The sequence below is a fragment of the Crocuta crocuta genome, unplaced genomic scaffold, assembly GCF_008692635.1.
Source record: "Crocuta crocuta isolate KB4526 unplaced genomic scaffold, BGI_CrCroc_1.0 scaffold7, whole genome shotgun sequence".
In the NCBI taxonomy this organism is placed as follows: domain Eukaryota; kingdom Metazoa; phylum Chordata; class Mammalia; order Carnivora; family Hyaenidae; genus Crocuta; species Crocuta crocuta.
Window position 1 is genome coordinate 993,995 of NW_027531904.1, and position 22,830 is coordinate 1,016,824.

Genomic DNA, 22,830 nt, shown 5'->3' on the forward strand with positions numbered 1-22,830 from the left:
ACTTGTATGAAGTATCCCAAGTAGCCAAATTCATCGAAAGTGAAGTAGAACAGTGACACCAGGGCCTGGAGGGATTGGGGAAAAGGGGACTTGCTGTCCTGTAGGTACAGAGTTTCAGATTTGCAAGATGAAAAACTTCCGGAGATCTGTTTCCCAACAGTGTGACTATAGTTAACACTACTGAGTTGCCCGGTTAAAAATGGTTAAAGTAGTAAATGTTATGTTGTATATATTTTATCACAATGAAAAAGTTTATCCTCTCCCACTTCATAAACAGAAGGTTTATTGAGCAATAGATTTTTAAATAAGGAAACAAGATTATCCTGTGAACTACAGTTTATAGTGGAACTTTGAGGTGAAGACCTCCTGACAGGTGAATTTGACTTTGTCCATCACTCTACTACACAATCCTTTATCAAAATGAGCCTCATATAGGCTCCTTCCTGTGGTTTCACCTTCTGGTCCTACTTCGACTTCTTTTTTCTTTTTAATGGTCTTTTTTTTTTTTTTTAAGTTTACTTACTTATTTTTGAGAGAGAGAGAGAAAGCTAGCAAGCAGGGTAGGGGCAGAGAGAGAGGGGGACAGAGGATCCGAAGCTCAAACTGACGTGGGGCTCAAACTCTCGAACCGTAAGATTATGACCTGAGCCAAAGTTGGATGCTCAACCAACTGAGCCCCCCAGGCGCCCCCTTACTTCTACCTCTTAAGTCTACATGTCAAGTCTCATCCCTTGGTGGGAGGTTGGTGGCAGCTGCCATGGGGGCAGGAGCTATGTCTGACTGTGTGTCTCCTTGGCCAGCACAGGACACATACTCAGATGTAGGAAGTGTTCCCCAGTGAAGGGACAGAGAAAGCAAGACAATGGGCCTGTTCAACCACGGGTGAGGAATGGAGCTGGGATTTTAACCCAGGGCTCCCTAACTTCAAAGCCCGCAGTTTTCGTGCTAGACCAATCTGCCTCTGGGCCAGGCTCCTCCTCATCCATCTTTTCTACGATCCCTTGGTCTCTTCTCTTGTGGCTTTGTTCCGTGGGCCCCCCTAGCCCATTCCTTCTCTTGCACAAACCCCAGGTGAGTTCCCACCAAGTCCAGGGCAAGCCCTCCCTCTCACTGCAGATGCTGCCCACCTTTCCTTTAACACCCTCCTGGACCCCACGCCCGACAGAGGGAGAGGGTCATTGGCAGAAATCCATTCCAAGGCCCCTGGAGCCCTCTCCCCTTCCACCTCTTCCCCTTGCTAAAAGCAGAAGCCGGCCCCGTTCTGTCTCCCACAGGATTTCCTCCCGGGAGCTCCTGCAAGGGAAGATGTTGCCATCCCAGGATTAACAGCCTGTTTGTTTAAAGGGCTTATTACAGGTGCTTAATGCTATTTTGACAGATGAAAGTGAGTCAATTATAGCTGGAAATAGCTCTGGCTGTGTACATCTCTTCCAGGTAGTGGCCCTTTCCCTGTCTAAGGGACTGTTTCTCTTTACCAAGGGACAGCCCGTCTTCTTCTCTTATCCCCTCTGACCTCCAACCATGTGAAGACTTTCCTCCTTCCAGGAAAAGACAACATTTAAGGCCTGGAGCCTAAACCCATGAGATGGGGGTTCTTGGGTGGGACCCATGCTGTGATGGGGTGATGTGGATGCTGAAGGAGGGCCTGACAGGTGAACCTCCAGAATAAGGGATGTGGCCACAGTGAGCCCTGTGTCCATCAGGAGTCACTTTGCTCCATCAGTCAAGAGCATGGCTGCCTCTTAACTGAATGTCTCTCTAGGCCTTTCTTGGGGGGCAATGGGTTTTTGTGTTGACACCCACCCTAATGAGACCAGAGCTGGTGACAGGCGTGGGTGCCTTAGGGGTCACCTTGGTGAGGATGGCAAGAGTCCTTTCGTTGGCCAGAGAGTCTCCCAAGGTCACACTAAGTTATGCTCAGGCCCCAGTAAAGACTATTTCAATGTCAGAGGGGGGTCTGTACAAGGGGCTCGCTTGTGCCCAGAGCAGGATGGTGAACTGTCTGCCATGTGACTGGATGTAGGGTGTGGCCCAAGCTGAAAAGTCAGGAGTGTGCAAGGGTCTGTTTGTAACAGGCATCTCAAACTTAATATGCCCCAAACCCTTCTTCTTCAACACCCCCAGGCATGCATGGACTTCTCCCAGGCTCTCTACCCACAGAAAATGGCGCCACTGTCCACCCATCAGCTAAAGCTCTAATCCTAACTGCCATCCTGGATGTTCCTCTTTCTCTCACCCATGGAGGTACTTAAGCAGAACCCAGCAGAAAATCCTGTTGCCTCTCCTCCAAAGTTTCCAGCAAATCTGAGCCAACTGTTGCCTATCCACCACCACCGTCCCAGTCGAAGCCACTCAGCCCCAACCCAAACTATTGCAAGAGCTTCCAACACATGTTCTTCCTTCTATCCTTGCCCTTCACAGTTCATCGCTCACACAGCAGCAACAGGAGGATCGTTCTCGAGACAGCTCTCTGGGCAGGCACTACCGATTGGTCAAAACTGGCATGCCAGATGGAACCCACCTGCTAGTGCCCCTTTTTCGAGGTAGGGAGGCTCAGAGAGGCCAGGGACGTGCTGAGGTCATACGACCAGGAAGGGTAAGCTGGGATGGAAATGCATCTGGGAAAGGAGTACTGCCCACTGAGCACTTCTCATACTCAGTGACGGCCCCCAGCCCCCGGGAGAGGCCGCTCACCCGCGGACGGCGTGCAGCAGGCGCAGAGAGGGGTATGCAGTACGCACGTTGACGCGGTGCTTCAGGATGAGCTCGTTGACCCACTCAACGCGCTCCTTGCCGCCCCTGGCCATGAAGGCAGGAATCCACAGGATGCTGCCGTTGAGGCTGTGCAGCCGTTGCAGCAACTTCTCCCGCCAAGTGGCGTTGACCAAGTCCTCAAAGGCCCGTTGGATCACGGAGGGGTTCATGGTCACCAGGTCCGTCTTGAGCCCCACATCCCGGGCATATTCCTGCACGGGGGCCAGGTTGCACCTGCCAGGGAGAAAGGCATCATGGTCCTTTTGGGAAAGATGAGATGCTGCTGCTTGTATTTCATTTTGTCCAACCTTCACCTCCCCTCACCTCCTCCTCGTCCCCAAAGGCCCAGGGCATCTTCCAGCACCCACCCGCCCCTCCTGTCATCCCTTCTTCCCTGCCGCACATATTTACTAGGCTCTTACCGCACACACACAACTTTGCTGGTCCCTGAGGCTGCACAGAGCCTGCTTTCAGGAGTTGAGGATGAGGTGGAGGAAGGAGGCAAGTAAGCCATCCTCAGCTCACAAGATGACCATGTTACAGCAGGTATGACCTGGTCATGTTAGGTAACAGTAAAGGCTCTGAAGGCATACTCTTACTTTTTACCTGTGTGATTCTGGGCAATCTGCTCAACCTCTCTGTGCTTCCTAAGAGCTTTCCTGTAGCTAAGGAATATGCCCATCGGTCTCTTAGCTGTGATGGAGATCACAACAGCACCCCTTTCCAGGGATTCAAGGAGTCACTCCATATCCACTACTTAGAACCCTGCTGGACCACACCAACATCTCAATAAATGCGAACTATTGGCCTATTAATATTTCCATGTTACTATGGGAAGGAGGAACGTTTGGTGGTCTTCCCAGAAGTGGTGACCACTGGGAGAAATCTAGAAGGATGGGTGAGCATTAGTCCATTTGTGGATAAGACAGAAGAGTGTTTTTCCAGCTTGTCAGAGCAGAGGGATTACCTCAGGCAGTAGTTAAAAATACAGATTCACTGGGTCTCTCACCTGGGGCTCCAGATTCAGCAGGTGAGCCTAGTAATTGGTACTTATTTTTACAAACTCTTCAGGTAATTCTTATAACCAGGCAGTTTGGGAAACCTCAGGCTATGGCATTGTGGGCGCAGGAAATGTATGTAAGGGCACAGAGGTGTGGAGGAGTGTGGGCAAGTATTTTGCCTTCTGGAGCACATTGTGTGGAAGGGATGAAGCTGGAGAGGTAAGCAGGGCCTATGTGTCAGGGATTTGGCCCCAAAGGCAATGGGGAGCCACTGAAGATTCTTGAGTAAGACAGTAACAGATCTGCCTTTTTAGGGAATAGCTAGACAACAATAAGAGGAAGTTGTAGCAGGTATTGGAGTGAATGGGATTGTGTCCAGGAGTACAAAGTAAAGGCCGTTGCAATCTCTTGCTGAACTCGCCTGGGGTCCTGGGTGGGCAGCTTCTGGTATCTCGCCAGCGGCCTGCTTTGTGGGGAACACTCCCACCTTCACAGGTCCAGCTGGGGTGTGCACGTGGAGGCTTCTTGCCTATGCTGCAAACAGATGGGACTGGTGGTCAAGGGCACTGAAGGGGGTGGGGCATGGCTGTCTGCCTGGAAGATTTGTTGGTGGAGGAGCCCTTTGACCAGTGGAGTTCAGTCTGAGCAATTAGAGTAAGTATTTATAGAACAGAGGCTGGAGACATGAAGACCGGGGTCAAGCTCATTGCCAAATGATGAGATCCAGAGAGACACCACCTACCTTCCTTTCAAGCCAGGACTTTCTTCTTTCAGCAATTGGGGAGAAAAAGTCAGGTCATCAGAAAGAAAACTAACCTCCTGGAGTTCTGGGTGTGTGCCAGCCTCTGGCCCTTTAACATAGGTCACCTCATCTTATTCTGGCTCAGTTTTAATCACCCTCACTTTACGGATGAGGAAACCAAGGCCCAGAACGTTCAAGGTAACTTGCCTGGAGTCCCAGAGCTAGTAATGGAACTTCCAGGATTCAGTCTCTGGTGTGTCCAACTCAAAAGCCTGTTTGCTAGGGCCGCCTGGATGGCTTAGTCGGTTAAGTGTCTGACTTTCACTTAGGTCATGATCTCGAGGTTCGTGGGTTCGAGCCCCGCGTCGGGCTCTGTGCTGACTGCCAGCTCAGAGCCTGGAGCCTGTTTCAGTCTGTGACTCCCTCTCTCTCTGACCCTCCCCTGCTCACGCAGTCTCTCTCTCTCTCTCTCTCTCCTAGAAATAAAATAATGAAAAAAAGCCTGTTTGCTGCTCAGATTAGATGCCCTAAAATACCCACTCTCCCCATTCCCACCCTGGCCTTGCTATCTCTGGCTGTGGTTATACACTGCAAGGGGGTGGAACTGCTTTGGGACACCTTCAAGGGCTCCTGCTGCAGACCTCAGAGGAATAGAGCGTGATTATCAGGGTCACCAGTTAGGTAATTACCTCTATTGTCCTATAGCCCAGCTGAGCCAGGCTTCTAAGGCCTCTACCAGACCAACCGCCGGGTCCTGAGAGCAGGATGAAGTGGACCCAATGCAGTTCAGATCTACCAAGTCTATCGTGGGCCACTGGGGGCTGTGACAGAGGCAAGGAAGGAACTGATGCGGAGCTTGATCCCAGCAGGCTTCCGGGGTGGTCAGGAGAGAGGGAACATGGAAATCCTTACCCAGCTGCAATACTGGTCAGCCGGGGTGTCGTCCAAGTAAGGTGCGATAGACTCTGGGGAGCCCTGGGACTTCGAGCTCCCTGGGGCAGGATCCCAACCTCATTCAACATGGGACCCAACTAGTGGAAGGTGTTCCAGGCAGGGGAGGGCTGGAAGAGCCAGGGTTTCCCCATGACCATGTCTCAGGGCTCCTTCTCGAGTGCGGATGATGGAGGCATCAGAGTAAGTGTGCTCTAAGCTCTATCTTATCCAACAGCAGGCCCAGCCTCCCAAAGCGAATTCTGGGTGGGCTGCCCTGCTTCGTCGGATGTAGCTCTGGGCTGGACAAGAGTCCATCCCTTCCAGGAACAGGCACGTCCACAGGTACAGGGTGAGGCCCACGGTGTGAGCCTGGCCCGAGTGTGCGGTGGACCTTTGGTTCTCTAAGCCTCAATTTCCTCACTGCAAAAGCCAGCACAGAAGAGAACATTCCTGAGAGGGTTGTTGCGAGAATAAACTAAGTTAATAAACATGGAGTGCATAGATCTGCACCTGGTGCATGCTAAGTGCCTAATGAACATGATGATGATAATGATGGGGATTTATCTGTGAAAGGGCATTTGTTCATAAGACTCTCCCTATCGATGGCGTGTGTGTGTGTGTGTGTGCGTGTGTGTGTGCGTGTGTGCACGCGTGCCCATGCGCACGTACACATAAGTGAGCAAACAATGAAGTTTTGATCCCTAAATATCTGGGAATACACACTGATCCTAAGTTAGGTAGTCTCTTCAAGCTGCCGTTGCAGGCTCACGGGGACCCTGTGGGGACCGGTCCTTCCCGTCCGCCCCCAGGTCCCAGCCTCACCTGAGGCAACATATGCTCACTCAGGCACCAGCCTCCCTGATCCAGAGTCTAGCTTCTTCCTTCCATATCTTTGCTCACACTACTTCCTCCTGCTCACTATTTTCATGAGCCAAAGTCAGCCACCTCGAAGCCCACTTCTTCCAGAAGCCTGCCCTCAACTCCCCCAGGAGGCTGAGTATTTTGCAACCTCATTGCATTTTGCATGAGGGGTGTCTTCTCATGGTTCAGCGTTGAGTTTCCTGAGAGGGGACAAAGTCTTGGTGCCTTCCATGCAGAAGTGGGGCCCAATTAATATGGAGCAAAGCAAAGTGATTGAAGACTTCAACTGACAGCGACTAAGGAAATCCCATCAGAGCCCTCTGGGCATCTGTTTTCCCAGGGAAGCTGCTCGGAGCCTGAGCCTGGAGCCCCTCATCTATACCAGGCGTGGGCTTGGGCTGGCATTTGGGGATGGACACAAGCAGTCTGCTGTAGGGGGAGCTTATGGTCAGTGTGAGTTGGGTAGGGTTGAGACACAGGGTCCACAGAGAGCTCTCATTTGCAGAGGCAAACGGTACAGGAGAGATGGTGTGGAATCTTGGGGTGACCTCCCTGCACCCCAGGGAAAGGTGGGGGGAGATGAACACTTGTGCTCTGTTGTGGGAGACCTGGCCCGGGCACACTCACACATGCTGATGCATGCAGTGGCCACAGCATCCCATTTACTCTTTATGGGGGCTCCGGCCTGTGAGATCCCCGGGGGAGGACACGGATGATCCTCCAGGTGGGGAGAGTCCCGGGGAGTGGTCCCAGCAAGGCGGAGGAGCCGGTGCTGCCACTAGCTTTGTAATCTTGTCCTAAAAGACCACTTAAGTCAAGTCCACCCTCCCAAACACGCAGGGCTTCAGATCTCTCTTTTCGAAGGATGTGTGGGCAAGTGTGGACAGGACACCCCAGGAGAGGCAAAGCATGCCTCTCCAAGCACAGCTCGCACAGCAGCAGGGAGGCCATTAGATATGCATGGTCTCAGGCCCCGCCCCAGGCCGGAGGACTCTGCCCTTGAAAAAGCTCAGGGGGCTCCTGTGAAGGTCAAAGGGTGCGAGCGCTGGGCCAGAGCACAGTTGGTATTCCTAACGGAAGGACCTCAAAGACAGCTAGTCCAACCCGCTCCATTTACAGAGGGTGAAACCAAGGTCCAGGAAGGGCAGTGACACATTCCCGAGTCGTGTGACAAAAAATGAGCCGCAGGGCCAAGATGGGACTCTGACGTCACCCTGCTCATCTCGCTGTATCAGTGCCCAAAAGGGGAAAGTGCTGGCTGGAATCGGCCATTGCCTTTGGAAATTGCTGAGGCAGGGCTGGGTTGGAGAGGGAAACCTCATCACCAAAACTAGTGACAAAGGCATGGCTTCTACGTGTGACACCAAATCAGAAAGGCCTCCCTCCATGCTGCGCAGCACCCCTGCTTTTACCCTCTGCCTGCACCTTTAACACCTCTGCCCTCTCACTCTCCTTCTATCAGACACATGCTCTGCTTTCTGCCTTCTTCTTCCCCTCTGTCCCTGAATCTTTAGACTGGAAGGGCTGAGCCACTGGCTATGCCAGGTGCAGAGAAAGCCTGGCAAACTAACCCAAGTTCGGCTGTTAGGCTATGGTGGCTCTTCCATCACGGTGGACGCAGGAGTAAACACACTGTCTAAAATCCCACGTCCTGAGGTTCAAGGAATTCTGTGATAAAGGCCATTTCCCAAAGCCCTGGGACAAGGCTCTCTTTGCATCAGGATAGCCCCGATGGAAACGTGAGATGCCGCATGCTCTTCTGCCAGGGTGGGGGCACTGTGTGGGGACGAAACTGGAGGCTCTGTGTGCCCTACTTCTGACCAGGGGACAGCAAGCCCTTGTTTCCAAGTCTGTCTGGGTTGGGGGTCAGGTATCAGGGCCATCGGTAACTGTGGCCAAATGGGTCCCAGGAGACTGAACAATGAGAGCTGATATTTCAGCCAGAATGACGGTCAAGTTCAAGTCCAAGTTTCTCTGTTGCCCCCTCACTTCCCAGGTTTTGACTTCAGAATGATAGTTACCAGCAGAGCACCACCTTCATGAACACTTAAAAGATGTTTGCAAACTTGGGGCGCCTGGGTGGCTCAGTCGATTAAGCGTCCGACTTCGGTTCAGGTCAATGGTCTCATAGTTAGTGGGTTCGAGCCCCGCGTCGGGCTCTGTGCTGACTGACAGCTCAGAGCCTGGAGCCTGTTTCAGATTTTGTGTCTCCCTCTCTCTCTGACCCTTCCCTGCTCATGCTATCTCTCTCTCTCTCAGAAATAAATAAAACACTTAAAAAATTAAAAAAAAAAAAAGACATTTGCGAACTTCAACCAACAAAACTGGTCAGCCCAGGCTTTATCGAGGGCTCAGCACACTTTCTCTTTAGAGGCCCTGATAGTGAATATTCTGAGCCTCTGGTGTGTGCTCTCTCTGTTGCAACGCTTCAGCGCTGCCCAACGAATCTAACTTTATAGTGCAGAGAGGAAGCAGCCATTGAGGATATGGAAATGAATGGGCATGACCGTGTTCCAATAAAACTTTGTTGATAAAGGCAGGCTGCGGGCCATAGTCTGCCTACATCTGTGCCAGATTAGTGATTCTCAACCCTGGCTGTTCACCAGAAGCGTTCTGGGCCACACACCCCTGATCCCTCAGATTGATTTAACTGGACTAGGGTGCACCAGGACTTTTAAAGGCACCTGAAGAAATTCTAAGGCATGAGGTTGAGAATGGCAAGCAGGGTCTCTGGTTTCAACCTCTTGGGACAACTGGCCAGGCTCAACTTCGCTTTGGGCCCAGGCGGCGGTTACCTTATGACAAAGCTGTGCGTGTCGATTTCCTGCCCGCAGCCGCTGTTCAGCAGGACCCCGGAGTTGCCCACGATGGCACAAGTCTGGAAGTGTTTGTTCTTCAGGGGAGATGTTCTGGGGAGGAGATCGTAGAGGTTTTGGGACACATTCATTGTGCTGTCACGGTCGAAGATGTAATGAATGATGTCTCCGGGCTTCAGGGTCCCCTTGAGGACAGAAATGTCCTTTTCAGCATCCAAGAACTTCAAGATCTGCTTCCTAAAAACACCAAATACATATGAAGAAAAGGTCTTCTTGCTGCCAGCCGCCCTCTGCCAACCCAGCTTTCCTGTCCTGTGTCACCCTGTAGCCTGCTGCAGCCAGCACCCAGGTGAAGCTGAGTTCAGGTGCCCTCCAAGAATGGGCTCCAGGCAGGGAGTATCAGAAACGACCCAGGGGCAACTCAGGGTGGCCAGTCTGGTTGCTGTGGTTACGCCCTCTTCCTACAAGAGGTGATAACTCCCCATAGGACACAGTGTGAGCTCATTCCAAAAGGCCCTGGAAGGAGGGGTAACCTACTGCTCTGTTCTGCCCAGGACAGCCTGCGTTTATCATTGAAAATCCCACGTGCCAGGGAACCTGTGTCTTGGATAAACCCAGACAGTGGTCACCGTACATCACACTCCTCTGAGTAGGATACAGGGCCATCATCTGACAGGAAGTTCTGCCCCAGTCCATTCCATGCAGTCACCACTGCTGTCTTAGTTTGGAGTTTGTAAATACTGATACCTGTCTGGTCCCTCAGAGCAAGTTTCAGAACAAAGGTGAGCAAATGACAGCTCTCTAGGCTCCAGGATGACTTTAGAGGGAAAGTTCTGGAATCATCTAGCAAAGTACACATCTGGAACAGGGTATGGTCAGAAAAATGATAGGTGTCCTCTTAGAATCACCTGGGGAGATTTACTCAAACCACTCCAAGGTAGGGGATCTTAGTTGGGGTGGAGGGTGGGGTTTACATGAAGAAATATCTAAATCTCCCAAAGATCTTTAGAAATGATTTAAGCCAGGATGCCTGGGTGGGTCAGTCAGTTAAGCGTCTGACTTCAGCTCAGGTCATGATCTTGTGGTCCATGAGTTTGAGACCCTTGTTGGGCTCTGTGCTGACAGCTCAGAGCCTGGAGCCTGCTTTGGATTCTGGGTCTCCCTCTCTTTCTGCCCCTCCCCTGCTCGTGCTCTGTCTCTCCCTCTCTTTCAAAAATAAATAAACATTAAAAAAAAATGATTCAAGTCATAGAAAGAAACTTGGTACCAACCCTAGCCTAAATGCACTTCCCTTCCTGCAGCAAGCCCCTATCTACCATAGATAGAGTGATGCCAGTCTTCTTTTCCACAGAACACTGGAGGGATAGAACCTTCCTGCACTTGGCAAAGGTGAGAATTTGCAAGATGGTTGCCGCATTGTGCAGATGGTAACACCGGTGCCTGAGAACCTGAATCTCACACCTGTGAGATGTGGTGTACCCCAGTAGGGTGCCCATTCCATCACTCAGAGAACTATAAAGAATTCAGAAGCTCTGGGATCCCACCTGAGAAATCCCAACTCCAGGAGTGGCCCAGGCGTCCCAAAGCTCAGCAGGTGACTCCCGCATGTGCCCAGGGTTGGGAGCCTCTGGCATAGCCAAGGGGGAACTAGAGTGTGCTTGGCAAGGCACCGCGCTCTTCTTCCACTAGTCTTTCCTTATCAATGACCGGGATCTCTTGCCATCGTGCAAATTATTTGCTGAATAATTTGTATCTTTTGATGGGAAACAGAGGCATTAGTTTTATTTACGACCTGCCCTTTACCAAGGATTATACAATTTGGCAAACCGATACAGTATGAAATTGCTACAGCCTCTGCAGTTACTTAGCCCACAGTATTTAAAAGTAAGGAAAGTCGCCATACAGTCCATAAATAAACACCTCTGTGAGTGAATTAATTTATAACTAATTATGAGAAATTACTCTCAATTATTAAACATCATTCCAAATCACTCCCAGCATCTTTTATTAAGAATAACTTTGGTGATTCATTGAAGGAAGTTGAAGGAAATTCTTTTTTCCCCCTCGGTGAAGGCACATTGTTCCTGCTAGGGGGGCTGTATGTTTATGGGCTCCCATGGTCTGGTCTTCTCTGAAAGCATGTGTGTGTGTGTGTGTGTGCGCGCGCGCATGCGGGTGTGCGTGATGTCCATTTCTCTACCCAGTGGCCAAGAAAGGCCAGAAGGATTTCACTCACAGGGGTGAATAGTGCCACCTGCTAAATGTATGTCTACTTCCTAACCCTTAGAAACCTGCGATGTGGCTTTATTTGGAAACAGCATCTTTGCAGATGGAATGAAACTAAGGATCTTGACGTGGTCCTGGATTACCTGGCCCTAAACCCAGTGGTAAGTGCCTTTACAAGAGGCAGGCTAGGGAAATACACAGACACAGAGGAGACGAGCATGTGATATGGAGGCAGGGATTGGAATAATGAGGCCACAGGGTGAGAAAGGGCTGGAGCCATCACCACACACACACCCCCCCCCGCCCCCCTAGCCCCCCCACTCCCTGCAGCTGGCAGGGACACAGAAGGATCTCCCCAGGGCCTGCAGAGGGAGCATTTGGGACTCCAGCCCCAGAGCTGTGAAGAATACATTCCTGTTGTTTTAAACCACCGAGTGGGCGGACACTGGTTAACAGCAGCGGGAGACTATAGCAGGTGTTCTCAGCCTGATCCAAGGGCGAGTGAGGAAGGCCCGCAGCTGGTCCACTCAGGGGGCCTCAGAGGGGCTCTGGTGAGGGTGGCAGGCTGGGGGCAATAGAAGTCAGTTCCTTCAGGGGCGCCTGGGGGGCTCAGTGGGTTGAGCGTCCGACTTCAGCTTAGGTCATGATCTCACGGTTTGTGGGATCAGGCCCCGCGTCAGGCTCTGTGCTGACAGCTAGCTTGGAGCCTGGGGCCTGCTTCATATTCTGTATCTCCCTCTCTCTCTGACCCTCTCCTGCTCACACTGTCTCTCTCTCTCTCTCAGAAATAAATAAAAAACATTAAAAAAAAAAAAAGAAGTCAGTTCCTTCAGATGACTGCTCAGCTGCCAGGCCCTGGGTCTCGGGCCTCTCCAGTCCCCACACCCCCTCATGTCCCCAAACAAAGCCTTGAGAGCTAAGGGGGGGGGCATTTCCATTTTGACAATGAGCCTACCTGGAGGGGTCCCCTCCCTGCTCTGTGGGGTGACACTTCAGGTAACTCTGGGCCCCCTCTTCTCCCTCGCCATGGTGGAAGGCCTGGGAAGGTTGGCCGCCATAGTTGAGGCTTTCCCCGTCTGGCCCAGACGATGGTGCCAACCTCACCACCCATATCCCCTACCTCCTCCTTGAGGCTCCAGCGGCACTGAGCACAAATAGCGGACGTCAGCCCGTGTGCAAGCGGGATGAAGCCTGGCATGCCTGGCAAACTCCTAATTACCTTTCAAACCCCAGTGTTCCTTGCCCAGCTATCCCTCAGCTCCCTTACAAAATGAAGTGTGCTCTCTCCTCAGTACGATCTCTGTATTTCCACCTATCGATGAGACGCACCATCACCTAATGTGTACATCACGTGGCACCGTCCTGTCCGATATCTGTGTCTCCCCACTAGCTCCCCACTGGCCCCCAGCATGATGCGGGGTTATACTGACCAAGCTCTGCTGGGTGAGTCTTGGCTACGTCAAAGTCAAGCGGCCAGAGTGCTGGACGAGAGCTGCTCTCTGGCTAAGCAGACCTCTCCCTTGGCAAACAGGTGTCCTGTCACTCTGGGTCACCCACAGAAAGGAGGTCACAGGTGCCAGACTGGCCCAGGCAGGAGACGTCTCTTGCCAGAGGATTTCTGCCTTTGGATCCCCTGGGAGAAGCCGCCCCCAGGTCTCCAGCCTGCAGGCTCCTGCTGCTGCTGACCTGAGAGCCTCACTCCTTCCAGACTCAGGACCCCACCCGGGGGCTCCTGGCCCCTCTCAGGCCCCTGTCCCTGCATACACGTGCTAAGCTGCTGGGTTTTTGTCTCGGGGTTTTATTTCCAATTGATCGCTTACAGATGACGCCTGCCTCGGCGGGAGGTAAACATTTTATTTCTATCCTGACTTCTTTAGATGATGGAGAGTGGCAATTTGCTGGCTTGTGCTGAAGAAGGCCAGGTCTGTGTCTTGTCCTACTGGTAATTACCACTACCTGATCCTCAGAGAGAGCGTCTGGTTGTGCCTCCATTTGGCCGAGGCTGGCTGAATGTTGTGCTTAATGCTTTCATTACTTCTGTCAACAACAGCTGGCGACGAGGAGCCATTTATTACAACTTCAGCTCTGGAAAGGAAAGGGAAAAAGAGGAAGAGAGTAGACAGGATCTGTTAGCATGCCGATGACAAGTCTAATAGTTCTGTTTCCGCACGGGCTTGGGTGTAAACTTCGGGAGAGCAAAATTGCGGTTATTACCTGAGAAGAGAAGGAAGTCTATTTATCCTCTGGAACGCACGAGCTCTCACCCTTAGGTGTAAGCTCCTGACACTTTGGAGACAGGGAGGGGGCAATAAAACTATCATTCTCCCCACCCTCCGCCCCACCATCTCCTCTCAGGGAGACCTAGCTGTCACTGTCAGAATAGTAACACGTCTTCTTGAGTTACTTTTGTGATACTAGGCACTTCCATTAGCAACTGGGTGTCATAAGATGCTCTACAAACTTAATAAAGAGAAAACAAAAACTCGTGCCAGGGGAATGAGATGCAGCCTGCGGCTCCCCCCCCCCACCTTATCTTATCATTGCCTCGTTTGTACTCTCCGATGCCACCTCCCACATCTGCCTTATTCCAGAGTTATCGGTGCTGGGTCTGTCTCTCCCTTGAGGCTGTGAGCAGGGCAGCTCCCTCATTCATTTCTTTATTCCCCAACAGCCTAACATAGCAGGTGCTCAATAAATAAGCGTTTGTTGAATTTGAATTTAAATTTCACCCCAGAGGGAGCCTGGATGGGTGAAAGAGCTGGTTGGCCCTGTATGCCCTGGGGCAAATCGCAATTCTGGCTGCACACTGTCTTTGCAGTTGACTCAGGATGCTAGGCATTCAGAGCCCGCTTGAATTCTGAGGGTTGAAATCTATGCTAGTAGGTTTCTAAGAAACTAGGTTACAATTACATCTCTAAAGGCAGTGTGGTAGCCAGCCTGCCTCTGTCGGACGCGTTACAAATGCAGAATTTCCTTTTGCTGTGCTGACAGCGGATTCTCCCACTTAGGATGATAAGTGGGTTTGTGATGCCAAATTTTGGAGCTCTAAAGAATTCAAACCAGGGGCGCCTGGGTGGCTCAGTCAGTTAAGCGTCCAACTCTTGATTTTGGATCAGGTCATGATCTCACGGTTGTGGGATTGAGCCCCATGTTAGGCTCTGTGCTGACAGCACAGACCCAACCTGGGATTCTCTCTCTTCCCCTCTATCTGCCCCTCCCCTGCTTGCACTTGCACGCGATCTCTCTCTCTCTCTCTCTCTCCCTCTCTCTGCCCTGCCTCACCTGCACTTGTGCATGTGCACACACTCTCTCTCTCTCTCTCTCAAAATAAATAAATAAATAAATAAGGAGGTGTAGGTCAATTTTGCTTTTTGTAGGTAGAGAAGTTAGGGGTGCACATTATCTCTGCACATTCTCCCCACACACCTCCATTTCTCAATATTCCTGACTCTTCTGGATGATATAGCTGGTCTTGGATTCAAACATATGTAACTCTTGCAGAGGATTAGAAGAGGAAACTGAAGACCCGACCCTTCAAAATTTTGCTATTTTCATGAAAGGAAGCAGAAGGTGTTGTGAAGATTTCACAGGCTGTGTGCCTGTGGGCAAACCACTTTACCTCTCTGAGCTTCAGTTTCCCCATTTATAGAAAGAGGGTTAGAAGAGGAAGATATTCATCTCTAAGGTTCTGGAATTCTATAAGGACCACGGTGTCTCCCGCGCCTGTCACTGACTCCCCTCTTGAGTTCCCGTAGGAGCCGCTTGCAGCTGTCACTCTTCAGAAGTGCCTAGTTGCGCACAGGCACAGGCAGAAGCAGGGATGCTTGGGACCATAGCTTTAGCTGTCACACCCCAAGAGCCCAGGCTTCACTGCAGCTCACATCAGACGGGATCTGTGATAGAAACACTTGGCTACTTGTGGCTGGGAGTGGTCTTCTTACAGGGCTGGCTGACGTTCTCATCAGTAACAGGTGACTAGAACCTGGCATCTAAGGCTTGAAGTGGATTCTGTCTAAGGTGAGGCCCCTCAGAAACTGGGGCACATTGTGTGACCCCAGGCCATCTCAGGCAAGAGGGATCTGCAGAGGTATCTGTCATGGATGCTTGCCCAGGGGATTTTCTTGGAACACTCCAGAAGGAGTTTCCAAGCTTCTCTGGGACACAGAGTGGTGGAGGTAATAAAGGGAAGAAGATAAACACTGGCGTGGCTAGTAGTGAAGTTCCGTTTCTGTCTCCACTTCCAAGTGAAATGCCAGATGGGACGGTGCCCCACCACTGACCATGGTCCTTCTGGATTTTAAACCTGGCTCTGTGGCTATCGAGCTGGGGCACCTGGTCAAGTCACCTCGGGTCTCTGGCCTCTGCCTTCTCTGTAACATCGAGGGGATGGATTGGGTGGGTGACCCCAGGAACCACTTCAAGTCACTGGTTTACATGCTGTAGGCTGCACCAACACAGTTGGATTGGTGGGTTGTTCTAATTGAACGAGGAAACCGAGGCTCAGAGGGGAGAGGTCATTTGCCCACAGCCCCAGCCAACAGGCATCGGGGACTGAATCCAGATCTGCTTGGTTCCCAAGACTTTTCTTCCTGCTTCTCATGCTCTTTCAAGAAAGGCTCTTCCACCCTCCAGTTACCATGGGGCACAGGGCTCCTTCTCAGGGGGCCAAGATCCTTTTTCTCCAAGAGGGACATCTGTCCACAGTAGAAGAGAGAGGAACTTAGGGCTGCATGGCCTCCTTTTTTTTTATTTCTGCATTTTACCAGCCGTAGTATAAGCTTCATCTGTGGCTCCCAGGTGGTTAAGACATCATTAGATATCCAGAACCAATGACATCGATGAGACAGGGGTCAGTTTCCTGAATCATGCAGGGTCAGGGATGGATATTCTTGACAGGTCTTATGTGGTCAAGAGATCTAAAAGAATTTATGGAAGGGCAAATTACAGACCCTACTCTAAATAATTTAGATCTCTCATTCCCAGACAGACCACAATAGAATATTTAGAAAGTAAAACAAGACCTTCATCTTCAGTAGTGGTGTTTATGTTAAAGAACTTGGCATTCTTTTCTCACTTCTGCTCTTCCTTTAGCTCAAGCTCCTAGGACTGTAAGTCAGAGCTACGGACAAGTTGTCATTAATGGAGAATGGGGACTCAGAGGTATGGTCCAACCAGTCAGTGGCAAGTGCGGGTCTGTTGGCTTGCAAACCACGTGCTCACTCCTCCATACCCAGCTGCCCCTGGCCAGGGATCATCACAAGAGAAAATACTTTTTTGAGAATTTAGATTGTGCATTCAATAAGCAAGGTTAACGTTACTGAGTGGGCTCCCGAAATATTTTTTAGGGGTCTTGGCAAAGTTCCTGAATGTTTTGTTTCCTGTCTTAATCTCTTGGACAAGCCACCTACTACAATGAAATGGAGTGAAAGTCCCAATTCTCTAGAGTCAGAGCCTCCACCGTTCAGCAAAAATGCCAAGTTTATGAATAAGCACATTGATGGCTCAAGTGCTCCAAAGAGTGTGGGCTCTTTTCCAGAAAGCAGCTCTTACCCATTTGAGTTTTCCATCTCTGCAGCCTCTAGACCTTGGGCCATTTCATGGGCTCTTCTATCGACAGCTCCTCCCCAAAAGTGATTAGGGAAATGCAAAACCAAAGTGAAACAAAACAGATCTATTTGCTAAGTAAGAAGGGCACCATCCAGCAAAGAGGAGAAGCAGATTAATAGCTGCCTTACAGCAAAAACAAATGAACACAAAATCTAATTTACAAACCTATTAGATTTGCTATGTAAGCTGTTCACAGCTGATCTGATTGTACCTCTGCCTCCAGAATCCCTGTAAGACAAAGGAAATGCATTATTTATAAACCCAGCTCTTCTTGGTGAAGCCCTCTTCAATCACCAGGAGATCCCACACCCGCTTGGAGACCTCACTTTGGCTTCTCCAGAATGGGTGATATCCTAGCCCAGCCATGGACCCAAGGATTTTGTAGGGAATTAGGCCTCCCAGATCTTCCCCGCCTCCCATGTGAACACTGTTTCAATCTGCACTAAGGTTTCCACTTGAGATTCTCATTTGAGTCTTGAGACAAATTCTTCTGAGATTAATCTCCAGTAGTTAATCCTACCAGACAGGCACACTGCAGCATGACCCAGCATCTGGCATGACTCATCATGACTCAGCATCTGCTCTAGCATGACTCAGCATGTGCTCTAGCATGACTATCTGTTCTAACATGACTCAGCATCTGCTCTAGCGTGACTCTGCATGTGCTGTAGCATGACTCAGCATCTGCTCTAGCATGACTCATCATGACCCTGCATCTGTTCTAGCATGACTCATCATGACTCAGCATCTGCTCTAGCATGACTCAGCATGTGCTCTAGCATGACTATCTGTTCTAACATGACTCAGCATGACTCAGCATGGCTTGGCATTCACCCTAGCGTGATTCAGCATCTGCTCCTAGTCTTCTCTTGCTCTCACTCCTATGTGTTAGGATTATTGTCCATCACATTCTCTCCAAACCCAAGACACCAGAAGTCCAACAGAGGCAACAGTGATTGACTCATTCATTGTCCCCAGCCGAACGCAATAATGATATGCTTTTTGGTGGCAGGAAAAATAGTAAGTGGTGTCACTTTGTTGGAGGGAGTAGGAGATGGGGGGGTGTGGAAAAGAGTCCTTAGCTTCTTCTGGAATATCAAGTTTTGGAATAAAAGCTTTCTAAGGCCCTTTCTAGCCTCATGATCCCTTCACTTCTGGAAAATTCCATTCTGAGGGGCCATGAAGTTTCACCCTGCTTTGCTATCACACTGGGCCAGGGAATAGATGAATCCATCCGTCCCCAGTACCTAGTCCACTTTGCACCCTGTGTGTGTTCTTAAAAAGTTGTGAGATGAATTATTTGCATTAAGTTAAATCTTACCNNGCCCCGAGCACTGATTTATAGGCTTTGTGGTTTGAAGAGCTATTTCTTCATGCTTTTTTCATGTTTTTAAAGTTCCGTCTAGCCTTTCGGTCAGGGTGTTGGTATAATGCAAAGAAATGATTATCACTAGCAAAGCTCTGTGTTTCAAGGGATCCTGTGATTTAATGAGAACTCTTTGGGGGAAGTTAATGCCTATCTCTATGCTGGCTTTACGTCTGGATTTTTCTGTCTGCTTTCTTTAGGGTTAGCATATCTGTAGGTATAAGAGTGTGTGTGTGTTTGTGTATGCGTGCGTGTGAAAACATACATGCCTTTTCCTGATGGACTGAAATGTCTTTTTAGCATTATTTGGCAACAAGCAATGTTCTCCCATTTCACAGCCAGACAGCCAGACAGCCAGACAAAAGGAAGCATGGTGCTGTGTCCTACCCAGAGCCTCCTCCAAGCTCTTCCCTTGAGTCTCAGATTTCATCATTTCCTGTCTGGTTCTTGATCACATGGAGTATCATTTGTTCTTCACATTTTAAGTCAATGACTAATATTTCCTTTTTCTCCCTCCTTGTTTCTCCCTGGGATGACAGATCTTTGGCCCTTCTAACTCAGGGCTCTGGCCCTATAACTGAATCTACTCAGGTCATACCCCAAGGGCTTTCCTGGATGTACGGCTGTCCACATGTCACTGACCTTTCCCATTCCCCATCCTGACCCCGTCCTCAAAATCAGTACTCCTTGTGGGGAGAGAAGACCTGCGGGGCCAGATATTAAGTCAAATGCAGTAATTAAAACTGGTCATAGCTCACGACTAATGAAAGGTTAATGGAACAAAAAAGAACATCTGAAAAGGCTGCATAGAAGAATTGATTTATGACTGAAAAATTGTGATCGATGAGAAATTCAATAAATGGTTCAGAGTAGTTGGTTAACAATCTGGAGGTGAGGTGGAGGGAAGTCAGATGAGTGTTACTCTATTCTACACAGCAAAATAAATTCCAAAGGATTTAACTAGTGTTTCCTAAACGTCAGCTATTCTCATACCCCTATCACCAGTTTGCTGTATTTTATCGCTCATCCTATTACTATTTAAGTTTTAAAATGGACTCATCTTTAAAAACTCCTTATCCTAAGCAATGCCATCTATGAAAATACAGGTTTGATATCATGGTTATATATATGCCTTTGAGAACACAAAATCATTAACACAAAAATATTTATCAATGGAATTCCTAGAAGCATCCTATATTACCCCCAAGAATACTTATAGCACCCTCTGGGAGAGATGGAATTGAATAGTTACATATCTAAGAAGGGTGTCCCATAAGAAATTGGTAAGAAAATGGAAGAGCATATTTATCATATCTTTGTTGAGGTATGAAAAATGTATGTGAAGAATTTTTACATTCAGAAGGGTAAGAAGAAATCGTAAAAGGAAATATAAGACAGATTTGACTTCATAAAAATGTAAAACACTGCTTACACAAAAAACAATCCTCAACAAACTCTGCGCAGCATCTTTCACAAAATGGAAGCAGGCACCAGGTGAGAGAGCACTATCTCTATGCATCTGGTTTAGTGAGACAGGAGTTGGGAGAGGACCACATTCCAGACAACAGCCCCCGACCCCCTCTGCCCTAATTACCCCAGAGCCAGGTATTAGACGCTAAGGACAGCCCCTATGTCCCCGAGCCTGCCAAAATTATTCAAATTAGCCACCCCTCAGCCCACTTGCCCTGCCTCACTCTTCTTTCCGGTGAGAATGACAGTAAAGGCTCCTGTCCGCAGGTTCTCTCCCAATTCCCTGCCTTCTGAGTGACCTGGCTCTTGTCCACGTGGCTCTGCATGGGGCAGCGTGTCCTCTCCTCTTGGGGTCTAGGAGTACATCAAACTATCTTTTTAATGGCAGTTGTCCCCTGATCTGTTGACCTGACCAGACCTAAATAATAATAAAACCTATATGAAAACAGGGGGTACCCTGTCTTGTTCACCTTTACAGCCTTACCCAACTGGGGCTCAGTGAATCAAATCTAACTTCAAGATTAAGTGGCACTTTTCTTCCAAAGTCTTCCTTTCCTTTCATGCTGCGTTCCTGCATATTATTTACACCTGTAGCAGACATAGTTTTACCTCACACATATCCATAGAATGGGGCAGACAGACATTCGGAGAAACAGACTGCAGAGTTTTGGCTGAACAAGAATCACATGAATTAACAAGGGATTTTTTTTCCTCATTAGGTTTTGCCTTCAATGTTATTAAAATAAGCTTACATTCCTTATGCTAGAGGAATGCTGATACCTCCTTGGTTGAGTGACATAATAAGATGATTAGGTGGGAAAGGTTTGCTAAAGATAATTCACAGTGTGCTGCTGAAGTCTTAGAAACAAAGGCGCTTAGATCATGGAAAGGAGAAAAAATATGGGGAAGCACTCTGCACACATAAAGAACCCTATAAAACAAGGTATAATACTCATAATAACCACTGTTCACTTGACCCTGCTAAATATTCTCAGCCACAGTGACAATAGAGATTGACTGCTTTAAAGCTCTGCATTTTAGCACAGCAATCTCCCTTCTACCACTGATCTAATACTTCCTCCGAGTACAGTGTATGTGGTAAACTAAGACAATATGTAAAAATGGCATATTTAAAAAAAATACACCATGCACAGTTAGCTCTGATTTTAGTGAAAAGCAATTAGCAAACCTGAAAACTGCATTTCTGTGTTGCCTCTTCACCCAAGCCCAGTTGCTTATGGGTAACACCCAGCAGGTCGGGGTCTTATAGCTGTGTGAGAGTCTCCTGTGTTCTCTGTTTTTCACTGGAGAGTCAGGCTCAGTAAACAAACCATCAGCTTTAATTAAGAAGCTAGACCCAACTCAAACAATTGACTAGTCTTGAGAATAAAAGATTAAACTAAAGCATAACTCATGAATTTGCAGATGGTTCTTTCTTCAGAGTTTCGGGAGGATATTGAATGTGTTGTGGTGTTATTTTTTTTCAATTTTTGCATAAAACCACTTGGGGTTCTTACTTGTTGATATCCAAGGGACACACTATGAGTATATGGCTCCCCAGACGCATAGTGGGGAGGACAGTCATGGAAGGGATGAATCATTTGGGGTCAATCACCTGGACAGAGTTGGAGCTTCTCTACAGATTTCAAGGATGCGTTTTTTAAAAAATATTTTTATTGTGCTAAAATATACTTAACATAAAACTCCTACTTTAACCCTTTTAAAATGTACAATTCAGTGGCATTAGTATATTCTCAAAATCATGTAGCCATCAGCACTATTTTTCTCCTCACACATAAACAGGTTTTTTTTTTAATTACCTCAAATAGGAACTCTGTACCCATTAAACAATATCTCCCCAATCCCTCCTACCCCCAGCACTTGGCAACCTCCATTCGACTTCCTATCTTTTTTAAATTGCTTTTTATGTTTATTTATTTTTGAGAGAGAGAGAGAGAATCTGAAGCAGGCTTCAGGCTCTGAGCTGTCAGCACAGAGCCTGACACGGGGCTCGAACTCACCAACTGTGAGATCATGACCCGAGCCAAAGTTGGCCACTTAACCAACCGACTGAGCCACTCAGGTGCCCCTCTACTTCCTATCTTTATGAACTTGTCCATTCTAGATGTTTTATATAAATGGAATCATATAATATTTGTCCTTTGTATCTGGCTTCTTTCACTTAGTATACTGTTTTCAAGATTCCTCCTTGTAGTTGCAGGTATCCGAAGCTTGGCTTTTGCTGTGGCAGTTCTAAGGAGGCAGAACATCGGAGACAAGAGAAGAAAAGACCCCTCCAAAGTGTTCGGGTCTTGATCCGTGAGCACCTGTGATTAGAACAAGAGCAGAGATTCTACTGATTGACCAGTGCTTGAATGGCTCAGGAGTTCTCTTGCCCAGGAGCTTCCTGAATTTGTTTCCAGAAAATTACACTTTGCTGTCCATCTCCTCTTCCATGAAGCTGGTTGCACTTGGCCACGGGCTCAGATGGGCAAGGGGCCCAGCCTTGTTGATCCAGTGCAGACCGTCGCCACGAGTCTGGCAATAAAAGTATCTTCAGTTGCCCTAGCACAGTGGGAAACATGGCACCTCATCCTTTGGACTAAGCCAATTTGCATTCCTGAAGATTCTCTGTCACTGCTCTCTGATTCACTCTAAGCAGAAGGCTGTTGCAGGCCGTCTTGTCCATAGGCTTAGTGATTTGTTTTGGGTTGGTTGCTGTGAGACCATCCCCTACAACCTGTATACTACCTGCAAGATTTCTGGTCATCTTGGACTAAGACATCTTCAGTAGACACCACTGGATAGTCCTTGATGACACTGGGTAGTCCTTGATGAAGTACTTGCAGCCAGTCACCAGTTGGTCAGGAGTGATGCAATGGCTGGGGTCATCAAGAGGCCTGAAGTTCAAGGTCATACTTTTCAAACTCTAAGGACTAGAGGCTATTGCATTCACATCATCCACCACCATGTAAATGTAGCCAGTCTTCCCTTCCCTTCCCTTCCCTTCCCTTCCCTTCCCTTCCCTTCCCTTCCCTTCCCTCCCTCCCTCCC

General features: G+C 48.9%; 1 protein-coding gene across 2 annotated transcripts in view; it reads right to left on the reverse strand.

Annotated features, from left to right (window-relative positions):
* Positions 1 to 22,830, reverse strand: part of ST8SIA2 (ST8 alpha-N-acetyl-neuraminide alpha-2,8-sialyltransferase 2) — a 61,574-nt gene that overhangs the window by 12,416 nt on the left and 26,328 nt on the right. Inside the window, exons 2-5 of one of the 2 annotated variants that reach the window (XM_077774388.1) lie at positions 17,106 to 17,168; positions 13,290 to 13,418; positions 9,087 to 9,344; positions 2,695 to 2,988 (exon numbers count right to left, since the gene is read on the reverse strand). In XM_077774388.1, the coding sequence (XP_077630514.1) occupies positions 2,695 to 2,988; positions 9,087 to 9,344; positions 13,290 to 13,418; positions 17,106 to 17,168 (744 nt within the window). The remainder of the gene's footprint in view (positions 1 to 2,694; positions 2,989 to 9,086; positions 9,345 to 13,289; positions 13,419 to 17,105; positions 17,169 to 22,830) is intronic. The other variant, XM_077774389.1, reaches the window with a different exon arrangement.